This window comes from Juglans regia, chromosome 1 (assembly GCF_001411555.2).
Source record: "Juglans regia cultivar Chandler chromosome 1, Walnut 2.0, whole genome shotgun sequence".
Classification (NCBI taxonomy): Eukaryota; Viridiplantae; Streptophyta; class Magnoliopsida; order Fagales; family Juglandaceae; genus Juglans; species Juglans regia.
The window spans coordinates 40,420,290-40,443,667 of NC_049901.1; the positions used below are offsets into that span (position 1 = coordinate 40,420,290).

General features: G+C 34.1%; 2 protein-coding genes and 1 pseudogene across 2 annotated transcripts; 1 reads left to right on the forward strand and 2 right to left on the reverse strand.

Annotated features, from left to right (window-relative positions):
* Positions 1 to 6,300: 6,300 nt before the first annotated feature.
* Positions 6,301 to 8,357, reverse strand: LOC109006224. Its single transcript, XM_018985432.2, has 2 exons — positions 7,735 to 8,357; positions 6,301 to 6,480 (listed from the first exon to the last, which is right to left on the reverse strand). Exons 1-2 carry the CDS (start codon positions 8,146 to 8,148, stop codon positions 6,319 to 6,321), a joined length of 576 nt encoding a protein of 191 aa, XP_018840977.1. The 5' UTR covers positions 8,149 to 8,357; the 3' UTR covers positions 6,301 to 6,318.
* Positions 8,358 to 11,893: 3,536 nt separating this feature from the next.
* LOC109006257 lies at positions 11,894 to 13,681 on the reverse strand. Its single transcript, XM_018985471.2, has 3 exons — positions 13,226 to 13,681; positions 12,704 to 12,809; positions 11,894 to 12,530 (listed from the first exon to the last, which is right to left on the reverse strand). Exons 1-3 carry the CDS (start codon positions 13,369 to 13,371, stop codon positions 12,207 to 12,209), a joined length of 576 nt encoding a protein of 191 aa, XP_018841016.1. The 5' UTR covers positions 13,372 to 13,681; the 3' UTR covers positions 11,894 to 12,206.
* Positions 13,682 to 16,181: 2,500 nt separating this feature from the next.
* On the forward strand, positions 16,182 to 20,750 carry LOC109006256 (annotated as a pseudogene).
* Positions 20,751 to 23,378: the final 2,628 nt, after the last annotated feature.

A 23,378-nucleotide genomic window follows, 5' to 3' on the forward strand; every position in this document is an offset into this window, starting at 1 on the left:
TTAATGCTGATTAATTCGGTGAAAATTAAATAGTAAAATACAGCAATTCCAATAATTAGTTTAACCAAATCAAAATTATAAAAATAGTTAATTCTTTTTTGCACGCAGGATATTATATATATATTTAGCTTTAATCCAGTTTCATATATATTTAGCTTTAATCCAGTTTCAATATTATATATATATATATTTAGCTTTAATCCAGTTTCAATATATAGTACCGTTGGATTATCTTGTGTGTGAGAGAGATTCGAGTATCACTACAACAAAAAAACATTTTGGGACGATTTTGTTTTAGAACAAAATGAAAATCATCCAAAAAGAGAGATTTAGGTACCAATTTCATATTTCGTGCCAAAAAAATGACGGAAGATGTATACCGTTCGAACGGTATGATTAGGGACGAAATATTTTGTCCCTAAGAATAAAACCGTTCGAATGTAATGTTTTAACGTACGAAAGGTTAAATTTAACCGTTTGAACGTATATTTGGGCGCGTTAAGTAAAATTATTATAGCAGGAAATTGTTCTACCGTTCGAACGTACAAATTTCACCGTTCGAATGATAAATCAGCACTGTTCGAACTTAATTTGTAGGGTTCGAATGGTGATCATATGTTTTTTTAGAGAATTATATTTATATTAATTGGTAATTATAAAAAATTTATCAATTAAATAATAAGAATAATATAAATCAATAATTAGTTCAAAAATATAAAATAATACAAATTCATAATTAAATACAGAATTTACAAAACATTAAATATTGTTCATTCTAAAAACAAGAAATAAATAAATAAAAGATAGAAAATACTAAAACCCCAACTTTTTGCACACTCCCTCGACTGTAGCTAAGCCTTCCTCTATCTATGTCAGTCGAGTACTGATGATGACCTGAGTTACAGGCATGGCATCAAGCTCAGTACGTAACTCAGAGATGCTAGCAGTAATCTCTATACGAAACTCAGACACAGCAGAACGAATCTCCATACGCACTGTATCGATCACCGCTTATGTATGTCCGCTAATCGTTGCACGCACGATCTCGGCCATGTCCTCACGAGTAGCAATGTGTACTGATGCCTCAGCTTGTGTGGATGTCTCAGCGGCTGATACTCCATGATCTCCTGACTGTGCATCTCTCTGAAGATCAACCGGGTCTGGAACATGTTCATGAAGACGCAGTCTCGAGTGTCCCGTGCTGCGTGAGAGGGTGGTGCTGTTGATCGGTCCCATCGGCTCCCGTTTACGCTTTGCAACATCAGGCACGACATCGGCAAATAGCAAAAATTGGGTGATTAGGATCTTGAATGGCAGTATATCCGTCGAAATGTATCGGGAGTATGATTGAACCCTATCGAATATATACCCCATTAGGTCGATAGGAATGTCACGAGCGACCCGTATCATAAATTTCGTCCGATCAATGCCAACCTCTGTCTTGTGCTGCCGATGGTCAATATTGTTGAAGATTATCAAATTCAGGATTTTGAAGAAAGAAGATAGATCTGTCTGCTCAATGCTCTTCGTCCCGTCATACGACGGAGCATCTAGACCAACAACCAAATCCCTCACCTCATGATCAGCAAGAGCATCGACCTCATCTGTATAAACTGGTGCCTCCTCCTCAGCTGTCTCCGCTTCAGCTGAAGGATCATACTTTCTAGGCACCACGTTCAGATATGCATGTGGCAGCCTAGGAATACCAAGATGCTCAACGAGTCCGTCTTGTGAAAATACAACTAAAACTCCTCGGACAGAGATCATGTATGCCCCTCCGTCATCTGGGCTGGCACCACCGAGCTCTCTATAAAACTCAACAACAATGTCAATATAGGAGACGATCTCCCATGATTCCTCTCGCTCATCTAAGATAAGTCCCCAACCATGATCACTAAAGATTGATGGCAATGAATGACCCTCCCAAACAAGACTCTGGAAGTCAAAAAGCTTCACCTATCGCTCTAGTGAAACAATCCTCTCCCTACTTAGACTGATACTAGTCTCAGCTGGATTGCGTCGCTTACGTCTCGCCCTAGAAGAAGATATTATAATCAACCTAAAATTCACAATTAAAGAGCTTATCAATACAACATTAACGATAAAAATATAATAAATAACTAATCACTAAATTACATACGAATAGCAATTTAATAAAGTGAGACATTGTGAACAATAGAATTTTATAAAAATATATCACATTATTTAATATTAATTAGATTAATATTAATAGAAATTAAATATTTAACAAAATGTGATAAATTTATATATTAATTTAATTATAATATCATAGATATTCTCGTTAAGATTTAATAGAACTATAATATGAAATAAAAATAACGATTCACTAATATTACAAAATTTAATTATATTGTTCGAACGGTATACAAACCTGTTTGGCTCGTATAGTTCAAACGTATAAAACAACGATTGAACGGGGTACCGTTCGAACGTCTAAAACAACGTTCAAACAATTAATTAATAAACCTATTTGGTTCATACCGTTTGAACGCTCTACCTAGCATTCGAATGGTATGCGAATAGAACTTAGAGACAACGTTGAGTTGACTCAGCCATTGAAATCTATTTGTAACGCTCCAATGGAAGACCCAAACCACATGGCCTATACTCCAAAAGGACTAGTCAATGATACAATTGGAGCCCCATTGAAACCTTATAAAGAGCAAGAACTTCTCATTCTCAAGCAATGTGGGATCCCATACACCACCTACCCTTATCCATATCAAATGAGGTATCACAATCTACCCCCTTAAATTTCCAACGTCCTCGTCGGGTCTGTTCATTGTAGGTAACATGGTTCAAATCCCACATTTCTGGTTGAGATAGACTCTGATACCATTTATAACGTCCCAATAGAAGGCCCAAACCACATGGCCTATACTCCAAAAGGACTAGTCAATGATACAATTGGAGTCTCATTAGAACCTTATAAAGAGTAAGAATTTCTCATTCTCAAGTAATGTGGGATCTCATACACCACCTACCCTTATCCATATCTTTTGGGATATCATAATATTCCATGGATTTTTCAACAAAGTAATACAAAAAGACTTAAATAAAAATTCCTATAATGGATTTAAGTAAATATACAGTGAGTATTAATGGATAAATTGTTTTATCCTAATTTAAACAAATAATCCATCAAAAACTTAAATTTAAACGGTAAAATGGTTAGAAAAATAGCGTGCTTAGAGGAAGAGGCTTTGACTGGGTACTGTTCACGACGGCGACGGCGGCTTTAAATGGCAGAGATGGACGGTTATGTTCGAGAAAATGAGGTTTTGTGAGTGGTTTGACGTCCGTGAAATTGACCGTCCGCGACAACTTATATATGCAAGACTGTTCAAACGGTTAGTTAATACGTTCGAAACGGTTTACTTCAATATATTTAAATACTATACTAATATACTAATATATTAACATATTATATTTTAATTATAGTCTAATTAGATGACACTATATATGCTAGTAATATAGATAACATTATATATGATGTTATATATATGTTATAAATAGTCTAATATATTAACATAATATATTTTAGTTATAGTCTAATTAGATGACACTATATATGATACTATATATGTTATCTATAGTCTAATATATTAACATATTATATTTTAGTTATAGTCTAATTAGATGACACTAGATATTCTAGGACTATAGATGACACTATATATGATACTATATATATGCTATATATAGTCTAATATATTAACGTAATATATTTTAGTTATAGTCCAATTAGATGACACTATATATGCTAATACTATAGATGAGACAATATGTTGATACTATATATATGTTACTTATAATTTAATTAGTTTGATATTATAGATGACACTATATACTTTACTATAATATAATATATAATATGTTTGATTATATATTATAATATGATATTACTATGTTACTAAACTATAGTATCATCTAATATGTCTATATATATATATATATTAATGATGTTCTCTTATTTAAATGTATAGTGTAAAAAAAATATTATTAAAAATTTACCAAACTGTTCGAACGTTTATGAACCAGAGCGGGAATGCATCCATTACCGTTCGAACGTACTATTTATCCGTTCAAATGGGAAACTTTAGGAGGGAAATTTTTGCCGCTTCATAGTTTCACATTCGAACGGTTATTTGGAAAATGTTCTGCAAATACACAATAGACCCTCACAATCTCGCTCTCTTTTCGCCGCCACTCTTGGTCTCTCACGAACCAGAGCTCCTTCGCGAACCAGCGCCATTCTCCTTCAATCCAACCCCCAAATACTACTAGTTCTCATCTCACTCAATTATTCTCGGATTAATTCGTTATTTTGCTACTTTTTGGGGAGCTCCTTCGCATTGGGTACACGGTATATAGTCTAATCTTCTTGCCTTTACATCACCCAAAACCTAGATATACTTTTTATACTCTCATTTTGGTTTGAATATAATATTTTGCAATGTTGAAAATTTGTTTATTCTAGATATTGTTGTTTGTGTTGCTGTGAGTTCGTGATTAATGACGTTTTCCGTTGTTGAAGACGACTGGAATCTGGAATGAACACGTTCGAACGGTTTAGGTTTACTGTTCGAACAGGTATGTTATGTTCAAACATAGTTTAACACCGTTTGAATGGAAACTTATACATCAATGTATTTACAATTAGAAATTAGAATATATAAGGATAGTTGTCCATAATGATTATTCAAAAATAGTTTAAAAATACTTAAACTAAATAAAAATACAAATACTTAATACTAAATCTTTAAATTAAAATACAAATATTTAAGACTTAATAATATTTAAATACTTAATATTTAAATTAATAAAATGAAGTATTTTTATTAAAATATTACTAAATCTTTAAATTAAAATACAAATAGTTAAAATTTAATAATAATTAAATAGTTAATTATAAATTAATAAAATGAAGTATTTAAATTAAAATACTGCTAAATCTTTAAATTAAAATATAAATAGTTAAGATTTAATAATACTTAAATAGTTAATTCTAATCCAAACGATATATCGAATGAACAATATGCATTGGCGCGTGGCCCATCGAGACGCGCTATTCGATATTTTGTATGTATTTCTCAAAAAAGTATGTATCACACAATGGATCAAGATTGTCATAAAAAAATCCAAAATAATGGTTTCCTTCAAATTCGTCCCAAAAGATATATTTTGGAACGTCTCAAAATATATTTTGAGACAGTGTTGTTGGAACAAGATCGGAACAAATTTTTGTCATCTCAAAATATATGACAATAATTTGGGACGAAAAAATTTCTCCCCAAATAGCGTTTATGTTGTAGTCTCTATTGGGACAGTTCATTAATTTCATTAATCTTTTGGTTGGGAAATTTCACTCTAATTGTTCCTGCCTGTGGACGTAGGTTTTGAGGTGGCATGGGATCAGTTAATTAATATTGATCACATGATCATCCTGTACATGCATGCATGTGATTGTACGTACGTACGTACCACCTGTTGCGTACATGACTTGCATGCATCGATCATTTCAACAATTTAATTCACTCCCTAATTTATAACTAGTTGAAGTCAATTAATTAGCTGCATGCAGTCTGCTGGTGGCCGTCGGTGTTGTCCTTTTCATTTTAGATCAGTTTGATTTTGTTTTTGATCTTTCTTGCAGCTTTCTTATTAATTTCATGTTTAGGGTAATTAGGAGTAGTCATATATAGTTATAGTTGGACTTGGTTTTTTCCCAATTACCAGGTGCATGGTCACTAACTCAGGCATGCAACTTACAATATATTGCTGAAAATTATTCTTTTATTTTCTATTTCTTGACAATTCTGAATTAATATATATATATATATATATATATATATATATATATATGCATTTGGGAACACAGATTGAAACTTTTTTTGCAAACTAGTTACGTGAATTACGTACGTTGCACTACAATATTTAAAGAGCAGTAGTACTATAACTACAAAGAGATTTTATAAAATTGAACTCGCAAAATTATATATATGAATTCATTTAATACATTAGAACTAATATAATATGTCAAATTATAAAGTTACTTTTATATCCATTTGTGGCTAGTACAATATTTAAATATCTTTGCATGCATGCATGTTCAGACATCTAATAATTAATTAATAAATACAAGTACATGCATGAGCCTCAAATTGATCGAAGTAATTACAAACTGGTAGAAATATATCACAATATATAGCAGAAATATTAGGGTATGATAAAACAAGCACCGCCTATGTCGATCCTACTACATATATATATATATATATATATATATATATGAATTCAATCCAAATTAGCTGCTTTCTGGATCTTCGTTTTAAATAATAAAATGTAAAGTTTTTCAAGTGAAAAATAAAGGAAGCAGCCTGTGGAGTGGGTCACGAAGGAGCCGAAACTTGAGCCCACGATGCAATGCCAGGCCGGACCATAAACTTTATCGAACTCCTGTGTGTGCATTAATAAAAGGTAAATTATATATATATGTCAACAAGATCAGACCAGCTAGCTCACATATATGATTATCCAACAGTGTCTTAACGCATTATCTTTTGAACGAATTAAAGAGAACAAAGAAAAATGGGTATATAGAAGGAGGATTCTCGATCCTAATAAAAAGGAAAAATAAGGGTGTACATGGATCAGATCTTCTGAAAGTGTAAAGGTCATGTACTGTTCTACACTGTAAAATGGTTGGAATTTTGTCATGAATTTCGGGCGGCTTGAACTCTAGAGTGTGGGAGTTAAGTATGTCATATAAATCCTAGTAGTAGTAGTGCAGTATACATGCGGTACTTAGAATTAGATTAATGGCCAGTTTGAATTTAGAAATGAGATGAAATGAGATCGATAGTTTTAGATGAAAGTTAAAAAATATATTATTAGAATATGATTTTTTAATATTAATATTATTTTAAAATTTAAAAAAATTGAATTATATATTATTATATTTTATATAAAAATTTAAAAAAATTATAATGGCGGAAAATGAGATGAAATACAAACAGGCCTAAGAATATATATATATATATATTTTGAAACTTCAAACATTAGTAGTTTAATACATGATTAGCTGAATGATTAGTGAGTACATATATAGGTTATTTAATTTCTGTATCATTCACATGGGATGTCAGATCCTTGCTCCAATACGACAATATCTAGTGATCTAGACAACCTAGCTAGCTAGATGGGGGTTGCATGGTCTAGATTCAATGATCCAGAATTAAGAATTCTTTGAAGGATTGGAAATGTTGACACTTGATAAGTGGGTCCCACCTACCTAGAAAGGAATAGATCCATCCCCTGCAACTGCATGTTCAATATCTTTCCATAATCATTGAGGGAAAATTGTCTTTAATTTTTTTGGGTTCCTCTGCAAATGTGAAACATCCATCCAAGAAGGAAAATTCCAAAAAGAAACTCCAAGAAAATAACTTGTCAAGATCACACCTTTCTTTTTGGGCTTGACATGATTGAGGCTTATTCTACTTTCACTTTCGAAAAGATACATAACAATGAAACTTTAGAGCTTGTTTAATTTCGTTGCTGAGAGCAAATTCTAGCTAGCTATATATATAAATATATATATATATATATATATATATTGAATCATGTTAATGTTGCATGAGAAATGGATTTCTGCAGAAAATTCTTTTACAGAGAAACTAATGTTGATGGAATGAAATCTCTGAAACATACCTTTTTCATGTTAAAGGCCATGTGCTTAGAGCTAAACTTCTCCAAGCTATCATAAGTACGCCTAGCACACTTGAAGGCATGCACTTGCATGAATTCAGGCATGTCAGTGACCAAAACCTTCACTTGAAGAAATGCTGCAACAGATGCCAAATTCGTTTCAATATGGGAAACGGATTTCCTTGCCTCAACCACTTCTCCCCTAAGCATTCCTCCTCCCTCCATCACCCTCTGGCCACCTTGCTCAATTCCCTTGCTTGCTTTCGATTTCCTTAGCAACCAACTACGCTGGATGGACTTTTTATCAACCATGGCCGGATCGGGCACCGGCGTCGACTGGTTTCCGGCGGCAGACTTATAAATGGACATGATGAATCCTTTCTTTTTCTTCTCATGGGCAGCCATTGCTTTTATCATGAGGCTCTTAGAAATGGGTACTCATGTATAGTTTCCATTAGTGAAGGTGCAAAATATATATATATATATATATATTAATGTTGGAAGGAGAGAGTAGTGCTTGGAATCATGAGCACAAGCAAGACCCCATTAAATTAATGGTGATTAGGAAGATGCCATGGGAAACATAAATTAAAGCAGCAAACCATGTGTGATAGCCAGTGGTCATGGATAATAGAAGCTGGTCTTTGCTAGGGATCATCAGAGATAGGATATATTTATGTAGCTTACTTCATAATAAATGGTATTTTCTTGTGGTCGGTAGTCATCACAGATTATTAGTGTGTGGAGCACTTTTGTCTGCAATGGTTTGTTTCTGGACAGCCACCACACATGCATGCATGGCCCCAAACCCGCCACCGTCTATTTTGTTTGGGGTATCGAACAAAAGTGTCCTTGTCATTATTATACTCCTTGCGAGTCAACAGTATAAACAAAGAGAATCTCTATATATATTAGGAGAAAACGCCTTACCAACCAATAATTTTGTCACGAGCAGACTAATGTTACACAATTTCTTTAATCTTTATATATTATATTTTTTAAAAAATTTTAAAATTTTTAATATTTTTTAAAATTTCTTTTTTAAGTTTATTCTTTTTAAACTAATTCAATTCTTCTATTTATTAATATTTGATAAAAGAAAAAAATTAAAAAAATATATAATGTGTAGAGTTTGTGTGAAATTATGAATAGTAAGAGATCGAATAAATTTTTTCTTTTGAGATATTTAAACTTACGAAAATGACATGAATTATGATAGTGGTTGTGTTAGTTCAAAAGACATTGGGATTCGTGAAATAAGATGATATGAAAATTAAAATGTTATTAAAATATTATTTTTATTTTAAAATTTGAAAAAATTAAATTATTTATTATATTTTGCGTGAGAGTTTAAGAAAATTGTAATGATTAGATGAGATGAAATCAAATCAGATGATTTGTGAAAACAAGATTAGAATTTATAATTACAAGTAGAGATTCAAAGAAGTCCTTGATTTGATCATGAGATATCAATAATTGATGTACAGCCAAGATATAATTTCAGACTCATCGTTGTAAGTGAAAGAGGGATTAATTAAGCTTTTAATTATACGTACCCTATACTCAACCATGCAGCTGATCATAATCATGATCAGATCACACTATATATACAAACATACATACATACATACATATATATATATATATATATATTTATATATATAATCTTTCAGAGTCAAAAGTAGGAGTGCATGCCTTCAAATGAAAGCAGGCCAGGGACCGTGTCCTCCTCCTGAAATTTGTCTCAAGTTCGTACAAGGCAGAAGTTTTGGGACCCTTGCTGTGCATCTAATATTAGATTATCAATATCAACAATGAATCCTAAAACATTCCCTAGCTAGCTTGGAGTATTTACCTATGGCTATAGCCAATAGTGAATAGTGATATGAATTGTGCTTATAAAGCTTTTTTAGACCCAATTTCTCAGTTTACTACTACATATAAGTTCATGAAAATACAGTATATACTCATCATCATCGTGATAACCTTATCAAATTAAGATACATTGAGTTAGTTACATCAATTTCAAAATAAAATGTGACCAAAATTGTGGGGCAGGAGGCTGGCATGTTTGTCAGATCAGTCATGTTTTTAATATTATTATTATTTTGAGATTTAAAAAAAATTGAATTGTTTATTATATTATATGAAAATTTAAAAAATTATAATAATTAGATGAAATAAGATGAAACACTTTCACTATCTAAACGAAAAAGAGTGACTCTACTATTAAAAAATTATTTTTTTCATATTAGTCTCATATTTACTTTTTTTTTTAAATGAGTGCGCGATGCTTGTGCACTCTACAACTGTAAATATTATTTTTCTTTATCAATTATTTGACTTCTTTTTTATGACTATTCTAAATTGTAGCTAGGGGTGTGCACGCACATATACGACTCCTTTTTTGTTTGGTTTTGTGTTTAGAAATTTAAAATATATATATTTTTAACAATATAACAGTTTTTTTTAACTGATATCTTTGGTAAATCTTTAAAAAAAAAAATTAAAGTACCTAAGGAAAAAAAACTAAAAATCAAAATAGGATGAGAAGTAAGATTAACCGCACGTCCGCTACATAAAACTAAATAGGAAGAAAGAAACGGATCAAGATCATGGGCAGTCGATTTTGATGAATTGTAGTGAGATTTATTTAGTTCGAATGCGACGGTCCAAAGTTATTCCAAGCATCTAAAAGTACTTTTTTTTTTTTTTTATAGAAGAATGAAAAAAATTTCAATTTTATTGATAATTGTTATTGGTGACAGCTAGGTTTTATTTTTGACTTTTAATTTGATACTCTAATTAAAGCTTAGAACTATATTTGAGATTTTTTCTTTGAATTTAGACAGCTCTTTTGCTAATTTTTCTGGCAAGTGCTTTAATTTGAGGATAAAAAAACTTGAATACTTTAAAAATCATAATTTTCCTTTTTTTTAAGAAAAAAGATATTAAATACTCAATAAATCTAAAATAATAATAAATAATAAAAATAAAAATAAAAAAAACATATCTAATGGTGTCCACGATTCCACCTACGTGTACCCCATGCGCACGGTGTCCACGTCATGATAAGTAATGAATTAGAGGAGGTCGGGCAAGGGCTCCTAATGCATGAGCCACATGTAGTGGTGGCCATGTCATGATAAGGATGGATAAGGGCTCGTTTGAATTGCAACATTATCCTATTTTATCTCATTTTATCTTAATATTTAAATATTATAATTATAAATATCTTTGAATTTCAATTTTTTTTTATTTTTTTCATCTAATTATTATCTAATCATTACAATTTTTTCAAACTTCACTATAAAATACAAAAAAAAAAAAATTTAATTTTTTCAAATTTTAAAATAAAAATAACATTAAAATTTTATATTATAACAATATTTTAACTTTATAATATTTTATTCAACTCTTTCTTTTCCCTTTCTTAAAATCTCATAAAATACCTTAATTCAAATAATTTCACTTATTTCATCTCATTGGATTATCCAAACGAGGCCTAAGAGTCAGCCAAGGTAGAATAAGTTTTATTTTATTTTATTTATTCCTTGAAAATGGTTGTAAAATGATGCCTTCCTATTTTAAAAATTTAATCTAAACTTTAATTTGCTTGTATATGGTGCTGCATTAATGGGAATGTTTCAGTCACAAAAAAAACGTAATTTGATGTATATGGGATGCATTAGATTGTAGAAATATTTTTATTATAACGTAGATATGATGCATCATATAAAGTCATGTCAATTTATGAATTTACTTTTGTAAGATTTCTTTATAGATGTGACACATCTCAGTACTTAAAGAGTCAATTTTTATTATAAAATAGATATAATGCATCATATAAAACTATGTCAATTTATGAATTTATTTTTGTGAGATTTTTTTATGGCTATAGTATTTCCCAGTTAAAGAGTCAAGAAATTTTTTTTCTTGTTGTAAAACTAAAAAAATATAGCAAGGGAATTGAAAGATCACAATATCTAAAATTAGTTCTTCAGGAATTAAATATTATTTCTCTCAACTTTCTTATTGTGTGCTACCACAAATGATTCTCAAGACATCCTTTTATAGGCATGAGAGGATACATAATATTAAATGAATACATGAACTTAGGAAATAACAATACATAAATCAAAGAGATATATATACATGAATATGAGAAATAGAAATATATGAATATTCAAGAATTCTAATGATCATCCATCAAATACATGGAATGTATTTTACATAAACAAGGTATTTTTTATTATTAATTAAATTTCAATATGAATAACATGGTACAAAAAATTAAATTTCAGTATGAATAACATGGTACAAAAAAATGCTACTCTCTATAAAATAACATCTTTTTATTCACTATGACATGTAAATTTACAGGAATAATACAAATGCTCGCTCGATCTTTAGGAATTTGCTTCACGCAAAGGGAGGTCGATAATCTTCCTTTGTGTGAAGAGAAGTTAGTACTATCATGACAATTGCTGTTGCTGTAGTACTGTTATTTGTAGTAGTACCGCTTGTGCAGTTGTGTTTGAATTTGCAGCTGCTGTTGCTTCTGGACTTGATTTAATGCAATTGAGAAGTGAGCATGATCGGACGAGGCGGGTCATGTCATGCTGATCGGCAAGAGGAATGACTGGTAGATTGTCGCAGTTGCAAATTTCAATCATGGAGCCATCGGGGTCGTGGAAGAAAAGCTGATCCACGTAAATGCCACCCTCCTCTACCCTACTCTTTATGTACTCTATCTTCATCTCCTTCAACATTTTCTCCACCATTGCCATGCTCTCACACTGCATGCATGCATGCCCAACAGATTAATTTTATTTGCTCCTTTAATTAGTCCTTTTGCCAAATATATACAAACACAGAAAGATATTTTATATATATATATATATATATATAGAGAGAGAGAGAGAGAGAGAGAGAGAGAGAGAGAGAGAGAGAGAGAGAGAGAGAGAGAGACTTGGAAAGAAATGTGGTTGTCCTTGGGATTGATATGGCTAATCTTGGGCATGTTATCAGGGTCTTCAGATTGGATGAGGTGTATGCCAACACCATGATTGAATAGCCTGTCGATCATCAGAATCAAAACCACAGAGAAAAGATTTTAGTTAGTTATATCCCGCGATATCATTTCTAAACATATATAGAAAACAAAATGCTTTCAAGAAAGTTGAATTAAATTTTGCAGCAGAGATATATATATATATATATATGCATGCAGCATCCAAAATCTTGGTCAATATTTCAATTCATATATATACATAGGGGATCGAGATCAAAGCATTTCAACAAAATTGAATTTCTGTTGTTCATGTTTCCATGAACATTCTAATTTAATTGCATCATTCCCCAAAAATTCTTTATGTTCTAAAAAATTTTCTGAGACGAAGCTAGCTTATTACACCATGCATGCACATTCAAATTAATCATCAACAATATATATATATATATATGATATTTAAACTGAGATTACTATATATACCATGCACCGTCGAAGTCAAAGGAGCCTGGCCTTCTTATAGGAAAGAAACCGAGAACATTCTGGTAGAAATCACAAGATTTCTCCAATGATCTGCACACAAGGGAGATGTGATTCAAGGACTTCAGACGCAGGGGATTTCCGGCCATTTCCCTTAATCTTTCTCTGCAGTCCAAACAAGCGCTCCACCAATTCTCCAACACTAAACTCAGGAATATCCAGTAGAGTTGATTGCCCGAGGTTGATTATCCAGAAGATCAAGAATTTTCGAGGATTATGAAACCAAAAAAAAATGGGGTTGAAGATCTAGCTACAAATGCGGGTACGTATCAACGGAGATCTAGAAGTTTAGGGTGAATATTGCAGTGATTTTGCACGGCTCTGATTTGTTCCAATATATAGAAAACTGAGAGCGAGAGAGAGAGATTGGACGTCTCTTACTAAGAGACTGGGGACAATTTCCTAAAGCAGGTTTCAGATGGCGATGCCTGTATATTACACGTAGATTCACGTGGATTACACGTACATGAATTCTGTCAAGATTGGCTCCATATCTATGGCTCTGACACGTAATGTTCCACGTTCTCTTTTTTTCGCCATTTTCATAGATTTTGTTGGGTTCTGGCCTACGTACGTACCCGGCCATGTGTTGAAAACCCATCGGAAACCGGCTTTTTCTTTGCGACCAGATCTTGGGTAAGTATGCCAAATTTAAGGCAAGATTGCGTGTTATTCAGCCTTATATATAGATTAATGTTATTTCTCATAAAAAACAATTTTGTTCAATAAATATATATACCTACATGACCATATATGCATGCATGTCTCCTGCTAGCTGTTTCTTTTTTTCTTTTTTCTTTTTTAGCAAATTATAATGTAAGCTGATTCATGTGAATCTCCTTAAGGCCTTTCAATCTAATTGACAGCTTCCTCAACTTTTTGCAACACATTACAAAATTACTATGTTTTAAAATAATAAAAATAATTTATAAAAATAACACCACTTTATAAAATACCCTCATTTTAAAATAAGTTTTGTGAAATCATGTGTTGTGTGTATATATATCATTATTCAATATATAATAACGTCATGTCAATTTATAAATTTATTTTTATAAAAAAATTTTATGACGATAGTAATTCTCTTATACTTTATATGCATCGTAGTAAAATTTAGGGCTCGTTTGTGTTTACAGATTATATGAGATGAGTTAAAATTAAAGTTAAAAAGTTAAATAAAGTATTGTTAGAATATATTTTTTAATATTATTTTTATTTTGAGATTTAAAAAAGTTAAATTGTTTATTTTATTTTGTATTAAAAATTAAAAAAATTATAATAATTAGATGAGATAAGATCAAATGCGATGACGAAGCCTAGACTACGCATTCATATGCAATCGCTTGTAATGCATTTATAAGGTTTTCAAAGCTTTTCTTCACGAGACTACATCCAATTTCTTGTTTCCACTAAGGTTTGAGTTGGCAAGGTGGAATTGGATTAAAAGATCACGGTGCTTGACTTTTGCATGCTTTCCGGCCTAACTCTAGAAGCAATACTACGAGATCTTCCTAAAATGTACAGCTAGCTAGCTAGCTAGCTAGCCTATATATGTGTGTGTCCTACTAATCAATCTAATCTATAGTATGGCATATATATCTATATCTATATATATAAATATAAATGTATATATATAGCTCCCTGTTGACCAACAGATGGACATATAATTGGTAGGAGATAATATTAATTATTTAAATAATTTTTTTATTATTTATTATCATATTAAAAAAAACAATAAAAGAACGATGATTAATAACAATCTTTCCAATCAAACTCAAGTTCAAATTTTATTTTTACTTTAAATCCTGCACATAACAATATTGTTAAAATCAGACCAATATTGCATGATTAATCTTTGAAGCCAGCTTTAATTTGAATATTTTTCATGATATTATTTTCAGAAGAGCTATTCTGGGCATCAGCCCATATCCGCAGCACACCCGAGCTGTGGTTTTTTTTTTTTTCACCCAATACACTTAGTGTGCAGCGGCTATTATGCACAGTAGAGTGCGATTTATATTTTCTCTTTCCAGAATTTGTTAAAGGTACTGTCTTCATATGAATCTTTTTCATGATCATATGATTAGACTTTTTGACAACATAAGTACATGATATGGATCATTTAATTAATAAAATGAAAAGTTATATTTATAATTCAGTGCAGAAATCTTCGGCATCTTGTAAAATATGCATATCCTATACACCAACTTACATGTAGAAATGAATATTCAAAATAAAACTATCAAATTAAGAAAAATAAATATATGAGAGAAGATATTATAAAAATAAATTTATAAATTAACGTAATTTCATATAATATATCAAATATAATATTTTATAATCTTATGTACTATATATATTGTTACATCAATATCAATACATGAACTCTTTTTTTTTTTTTTTATGTTTGACAAATGGTTTGTTTGGATAGTAAGATGAGATGAGATGATTTTAGATGAGTTAAATAAAATTTTATTATAATAATTATTTATTCTTATTATTATTATTTTAAAATTTGAAAAGATTAAATTGTTTATTATATTTTATATGAAAATTTGAGAAAATTGTAATGAAGAGATGAGATGAAATGAGATAAAATAGATTGAGAATATTTATGTATCCAAACAGGACCTACTCGAATGAAGAGGAAAGAAAAGACAAATTAATGTGATTTTATCTAATATATTAAAATTATTTTATAATAAAAAATATTTTATAATATAACATGTTATATTAAATTACGTCAATATAATAATAAGATTTTTTTTTTATTTTTTATTTGTAGTGCCGGACATTAATCGAATTCGAATGTAGAGGGAAGAAAGGACGACTGCACTTGCGAAAGAGTGATTCTGGCTGTTGGGCTAAATGTAAGCAAAGTCCGGACAATTCCATCAGCATGGGCTCGGCTCTTCCGAACCAGGCCTTGACTTTCGAACAGCGAGGTTTCTCTCCCCGGGGAAAAATCATCGAGAGAAAATGCACGGGAATCTGGACTGTTTCTCTCGACAAGTTTCCCATCAAGCGTTAACGTTTGGACGCAATTAAAGTAAACGGCATCGAACGCTTCCCTCCGTACTGTTCTTCCCTTTCCACAGCTTAAACTTCGTTTGGCTTTTGAGAAATTTTCAGATAAGAAAAGGAACCAAACAATGTATTTATCAAGATTCTAAATATCACTTTCTTACTCTTTTTCTCAGTTTTTTGGACTTCCAAAGAGAAGGGTTAAGTGTATTCTACTCTTCAGTTTTTGTAATTGTGTTTATGCTCATCCAGTGACTATGATTCTAAGACTAACCCTAAATGACATAATCAAGTAGTCAGTTTCAATATAATTGACGAAGTTCCAGTTCTGTATTACTTTCTTCGGTTATCTCAGCAACGACATGAATATTATTGTACTTATTTTTTCAAATAGAGATGTAGGATACGATGAGGAGCGGCTTTCACTGATCCGGCGGTGGAGAAAGACGACAAGAAGAAGCAGAAGAATATTTTGAAGGAGAGTTCGACACCGTGGCAATGACAGAGCATGGTGGAGAATTTGCAGTTAGCTCATCAGGAGCTCTCTGTCATCATAGATCTCATCAACACCGTGAGTCCCTCATTTTCAATCCAATATAGCTTCATACTGTATCATAAATTTTATATACATCAGAGGTAACTGTTATGTTTCTGATAATGGTTAGTTGACGTGTTCTGCATTACATTCTTGTGCGGGGAAGTTGGGAACCAGGATAGTGGTGAATGCTAATGATTATGATGATCACCTTAGTTGGTCGAGTGTGTTTGCAAATGGGAATTGTGTAGTGATTGCTTCACGGAGTCTGTCAACCTTGACTTTTTCCATGCAAAATTTTAAAACTTTGAGGGAGGGAACAAAGAAACCTTCCATCCGCAAACCATCTCGCTAAACAATCCTTAGCATGAGAAAGCCATAACCAAGGAAGAAATAGGTTGTGCAGCAAGATTATGACGTCAACAACCCCCTTCTGCAGGGAGGGAGGGAGGGAGGGAGGGAGTGGAAATTGTGTGGCCATTCAACACATAGGTTCCATAAGTAACAAATCTAATGATAGATCAGAAAGTAGTAATGCTTGTTCAAGATGAACAGAAGACTTAAATGGCCAACCTATATAATTGATCCACACATATTTTTTATGACTGGGGAACCACCCACGGCAGAGCCCTTAGGACTCACCCATGAACCTAAACCCCCAGGGAGACCAGCAGAGCAATCCACCGCCATGGCCTCCCACTTAAATCGCAGTTTGATCCCAGGGAGAATTGAACCTGTGACATGGGGCTCATGCACACAAGTTTGCCCTTACCACTTGGGCTACCCGCGGGTGGGTAATTGATCCCCACATTTTGTTAACCGTCCACTCAATTAAAGAAGGCCAAAGGGTGGAAGCCCTTGTTACGAGGCATGTGATTCATAAAAAAGCTGGCTCTTAGTTACCTCAAGAGCCACAATTCTTTAAGTTACCTGAACTTCTAGTGGCTCTCTGTGGATTCCGGTATTATAAGTTTGCATATATTATGTCATGTCCACCTTGATATAACATGACACCTTCATAGAACAGCTTGTAGACAAGCGGACCCCGAAAGTTCTAAAAACTTGTAGACTCAATTGAGTCTAAAAGACCCATTTTGCATTTTCTTTAGTATGCCATCCATTGTGATAGCAACTAAAAGAAGGTTATGATTTTAGGTTTTCCACTTTGATCCTATCAATGCCGTGAAGTGGTATGTTTAAGATAACTTATTTAAGTGCTTGATTTTGATTTGGTGTTTGCTCGATCTTATAGATGCACAAATGTTGCGAGTACTAATTGGAAAGGAATTTGTGAGCCATGAACAAATCTGGATTTATTTTGCATGTGTAATTTGTCTTTAAATTAACATCCACAGGTAAAAGTGAATGATGCTGTAACACATGACCAGGCGAAAACCATTGCCTAATGAAACACTCTCTGACCTTTCTGTATCTGCAGCAACCAAGCTACAATGCTTCTGCGTACTCTCTCTCACTCATTTATGTTGCAATCTCTATCCTTATTCCTTACAATTCATGCTACATATTTAATGTAGTCTGTGGCAAAGTTACACATGTCAGAGTTCACTTATCAAGAAAATAAAAAGTTTACATATGTCGGAGTTGCTAATAGTCATCCAATGAAAGGATTGCTAATGAACTTCTTCATCTTCTTCATATTGTTTTGGGTAATTGTTGAAAGTCTCTTTCTATTTATTGTTTGTTTCTGATACAGCATCTTGGTAAATATTTTAATCATTCTGCTAAAGCTTTGGAACAGCAAGTTGCTCGGGAAGCAAGATTTTATGATGCTCTTATTAGGTGAGTCTGTCTTGGTTACACTATCAAACAAGTACATTACATTGCTTTAAAGCCTGCATTACATGCTATAAAATACTGGAGTAATGACGATTATTCTTTGTTTAGCTTGCAGTTATAAGGTTACCCAAAAAAAAGCTTACTGTTGTAGGCTTGATGTACATGACTTTGAAAGGCATTGAGACCCATCTCTCTCTCTCACTCTCTCTCTCTCTCTCTCTCTCTCTTCACACTTTATTCACAAAATAAATTATATTACTATATCATAGGGCCGTGATAAAACATCTTTTCTCAACTTGCTCATGTGTATAAATTTGGTAAGGCACTAAAGATGCATAATTCAGATACAATGCATGGATTGAAGATTTTCCTGAAATTTTATGAAATCAATGAGAAAATATTTTTGGATGAGTTTTTTCTTTTCTTTTTTGTGGTTTTATGACAGTGGTGGGGCCTGTAGAAAATATGTTTGAGTAGAAAAATTATATGTGTATATATATATTATTGGGAATTGTAAAAGTAGTGAGACCTATTGAAAATATGTTTGGGAAGAAAATTTTTGTGTGATGTATTCCCCCCCACCAATAAGCTGGGGCAAATGATTGATTTTTTTAAGAGACAAAAAAACTGTTTTCGTGTTTAAAAGAGTTAGGATTGAAAGAAAAAATTTTCTCAAAACTTTCTTGAGATTATTTGCAACCAAACATGGGTTATCTTTTTAGTTTAGTTCTTCTACAGCATCCTCTACTCATGTCCTGATAAGCGGATAGACTGCAGCAAAACTGGAAAGTTAAAAGGCAGTGAGGGGAAGCTTCAGCTCCTGGAAGTGAAGGCTTCACAATTGATCTGTTTGACAATTCACTTTATGATCCAGCAGCTGTATTCCGTCCATCATCTCTATTTACTGTTCATGTTGACCATGACTCAGCTGGCATGCTTTCAGTAAATTTACCTTCAAAGTCACGCCACTCTCTCCAATTTAGTTTCCTTGGTCGACATTCGGGTGATACACCAACGGAAGCCAACAAAATTAAAACTTATTCCTCATTGGACCATCCCTAAAGAGAAAGTGAGAGAAAATCTGTAAGTGATGACAAGTGTGTTAAAGAAACAAATTCACTCCTTGATGAAGTTAATCAAGCAATCTTTGATAAGCAGGTATATTTTTTTCTCAATTGTGTTTTTCTTTTTTCATAATTCTTTGTGTTGTTGTTTACCCCTGGTGCTTCTCCAGGTGTTTGATTTGGTCAATCATGAAGCAATTAAACCATCTTTAGGTGTTAATGTGACTGGTATACGAGAAGATTATATGCAGTTGAGCATAGGTCAAGGAACCCCTGTATTTATATCACTTGCACCATCTAGTCAAGGAGATCAAACAGCTGAAAGTTTAGGCTCTCAGAATTTAGAAAATGTAATTTTACTTTTGGACTCATTAGATGGAGTGAAGTTACCAGAGGAAGAAGATGATACCCTTAGGAAAATGTGGGGCTTTCCCAATCATATTAGTTATGCAATATACCTGCAACAGATTTTCCATGAGCATGTTTTTGCGAAGGACAGACCCGATTGCATGTATACGCAAGTATCTGGTCAGGGGGCAAAGAATGGGTCTGGTCTCTTGGGTCATTTCTCTGTCTCTGGCTCATAGAATCTTTTCCAACAAAGTTCTTATGGAGCTGGAAAAGGTAGTATAGACATATTTCTGTTTGACTTTCATTGAGCACAATCTTCTCTTTTATGTGTTTGGACATTTTCCTCAGTAAATTTAGTTCATATCTGTAGATTTGCAGGGTCCCTTATCTCCAGTTGATATCTCATCAAACTTGGCATTCTCCATGGACACTCTTCATGAAGGTTCCTCCGTCTAGTCTTCACGCATGCTGCCAAGCGTATACATCAAACAACCCTAGTGTGAAGAGTGTCATTAAGTCACAGTTCCGAACTAAGAAGGTGGTAAATGATGATTACATCAATGTAGAAGGAGAAGTGCAACAATTTTTATTTTTTATTTTTTTCCTTTTGTAGAGTAGGTACAACACATTCTGGATTTTTGAAACAGGTCGCAAGCCAAGTTATTGGTTGGCTTCATAAGGAGGCTCTTTCGGTGGGAATAAAGGTGTACAGGGACTTCCTATGCCTATCCTTCAAGCTGGAGCACGGCAAACAATTAGTCTGTTGGTGCATGTGGACCTAGAAGATAAACAAGGATGCATCTCCTAGTGGTTGGTCATGGAGGATAGTTGCATCGAGGAGCGAAAGCTCCACATGGACATTTCTGATGGTGCATCAGAATATAGGAAGTTCTTAGGCCATTTGTCCCTAGATGTGTGATGGACTGACTTGGTGAGCTTGTGCAGTGGAGTTAGGGATCTCGGTCAAGTCCCTAAACATTATGTTCTCCACGCCAATAGGGTTGATGTGATGACCAATCCTCCGTTCCTCTCTTGCTTGATTCTCCAACAATGGTGGTCAAGATGACCACTTGGATGGGATTTGGTCAAGTGTTTAGGCTAGTATGGGTGAATGGAATGGTGGTAGGGTTTGGTAAGGTGTTTGGTAGCAATGGGAAGGTGGTGCACGGCAATGGGGTAGAATTAGGGTTGGCGCCACTTTGGATTAGGTTTAGGGTTTGGAAGTATGGATATGGGCGGCTAGGGTTTATGTTTAGGGTTTGGAAGTTAGGGCAAAGCTTGGGCGGCTAGGGTTGGCCAAACAAGCTTGGGAATGATTTATGGAATGTTCCTAAATTTAAGAAACTCAATTGGACTGCTTTGGCCGAATGGGATAAGTATTTGGGTCAACTAGGGATTTCTAAATTATACGAATCCTAGTTTGGAAAGTGGAGTGGGCGGCTAGGTTTATTCCCAATTGGGGAAGTGTTGGCCGAATGGAATATGGTCACTATGGGAAAAGAGTTTCGGCTACTAGGGTTGGAAGAATCCAACAATTTATGGAAAGTAGACTAACACTAGGTTAGTCGACTTTTATGAGCAAAATGGATTGAATAGCCGAAATTATTGATAAACACCAAGAACAATGTGAAGAACACTCAAGAACACAAGTAAGAACACTTGTGACTTGAATAATAAAAAGAACAATAAGATAATTCAACCTTGATTCACGAGTTGCACAAGTATTGAATAAACCTCATATATTGATAAACCAACTTGGATTCATGAATTGAATCAAGTTGTAAGAACAAGATAAACGAACTACACTTATTCTAAGAATTGCAAAGTGTGATCCTCTTCTTAGGATCAACGAATATCACCCAAAAAGCCCAAGTGCAAAGGCACCGATTTGTGATCTCTCAAACAAAAGTCTCTCCTCTTAGGAATTTGCCAAAAGATGTGAATGAAATGACTAAGGGTCCTATTTATAAGTTACAACTTGGAAATCCCCAATAGGTCTCTTGAAAGTAAATAATAATTAAATAAATAAAACAATAAGATAGAGCCATGGACTAAACCATGGTGTGACATGCACAGGCCCATGGTGGGCTAAGTGGTTGCATGTTGGTTGGTCCATGGCTAAGTGGTTCGGCATGGCCCAAGCTGGTGGCTTGGGCGTTGGCTGCATGGCATGGGCTAGAGCCGTGCGCTGGATAGCATGCCTGGTGGGCATGCCACTGGCCTGCTCCGCAAGGCACGGGATGGAGCCGTGCGCTGGATGGCACGCCATGGGGCGTGCCACTAGCCTCCCTGGTGTGCGGCAGGTTGGGTGTGGGCGTGCTGGCGTATGGCAGGAGGGCCATGGGCACGCGGGCGTGCGCGCGCGCTCGGGGGCTGGACTGCCTGTGCGGCGCATGGCCGCCCACATGGTCTTGCGCACAAAGGTGCGCGTAGGGCCACGCAGCCCACTAATGTGCGCACTGGCCTGCGCACTGGGAAGCTCCTGGGCGTGTGGCCCGCTGGGGCGCATGATGCCGCGCGCCCATGCTGCACGCATGGGCGTGCGGCCCCCTGATGCGCGTGGTGCTGTGCTGCGCGCATGTGCGCGCGGTGCTGTGCTGCACACATGCTAGCCTCGCTAGCCCGCATGCTGGGCGCCCCGTGGGTGCCATCGCGCTGGCCAAGGCATGCATGCATGCTGGGCGCCCCGTGCGTGTCACCCCACGAGCCAAGGCCTGGTTGTAGGCTAGCCAAGGTGCATGTCTCCACCATGACTAGGGCATGTGCGGCCTCTTTAGAGGCAACTCGACGTGAGGGTCTAACAAGGTGGTAGCTAATGACCTTCCATGTACTTTCTTTTTCCCTTTCGACACTCAAAAATAGGATAAGCTCCTTGTTGCATATAATGTCAGCTTTTTAACGGTTTTATCAATTTAGAAGCTGTTTCACTCCTTGATTTTCCCTCTTTACCATGTGATATCACTGAAACAACTTCTTATATCATATCAAAGATGTCTAATTCCTTTCAAATATCATCGCTTTCATTTCAATTCGCATCTTACAAGCACCAATGGGATGCTGAGTACATGGGGTGCTGGAAAATGACTTCTAGATTAGAAACCTCCATCTTAAGAAACTCCCAAGATAATGTAGTTACGGGCACATGATTGTGTAAGATGGACTATGATAAAGCTGCTCGGATACCAATTGCCAATTAGTCTCTGTAATTGCTTGGACAGAAACGTTAGGAGACTATTATTGTATTTTCGTAGTCAGAATTAAGGTAACAAACTCATCTCAACTCATCTCAACTTATCATTACAACTTTTTCAAATTTCAATACAAA

Bases quoted from the DNA above. Each gene is read 5' to 3' on its own strand.
- LOC109006224 (XM_018985432.2), bottom strand. From the start codon at position 8,148: ATGATAAAAGCAATGGCTGCCCATGAGAAGAAAAAGAAAGGATTCATC. The intron at 6,481-7,734 runs GTATGTTTCAGA...ATGCACACACAG, and splicing joins TGGCCTTTAACATGAAAAAG to GAGTTCGATAAAGTTTATGG.
- LOC109006257 (XM_018985471.2), bottom strand. From the start codon at position 13,371: ATGGCCGGAAATCCCCTGCGTCTGAAGTCCTTGAATCACATCTCCCTT. The intron at 12,810-13,225 runs GTATATATAGTA...GATGATCGACAG, and splicing joins TTTGACTTCGACGGTGCATG to GCTATTCAATCATGGTGTTG. The intron at 12,531-12,703 runs GTCTCTCTCTCT...GCATGCATGCAG, and splicing joins ACAACCACATTTCTTTCCAA to TGTGAGAGCATGGCAATGGT.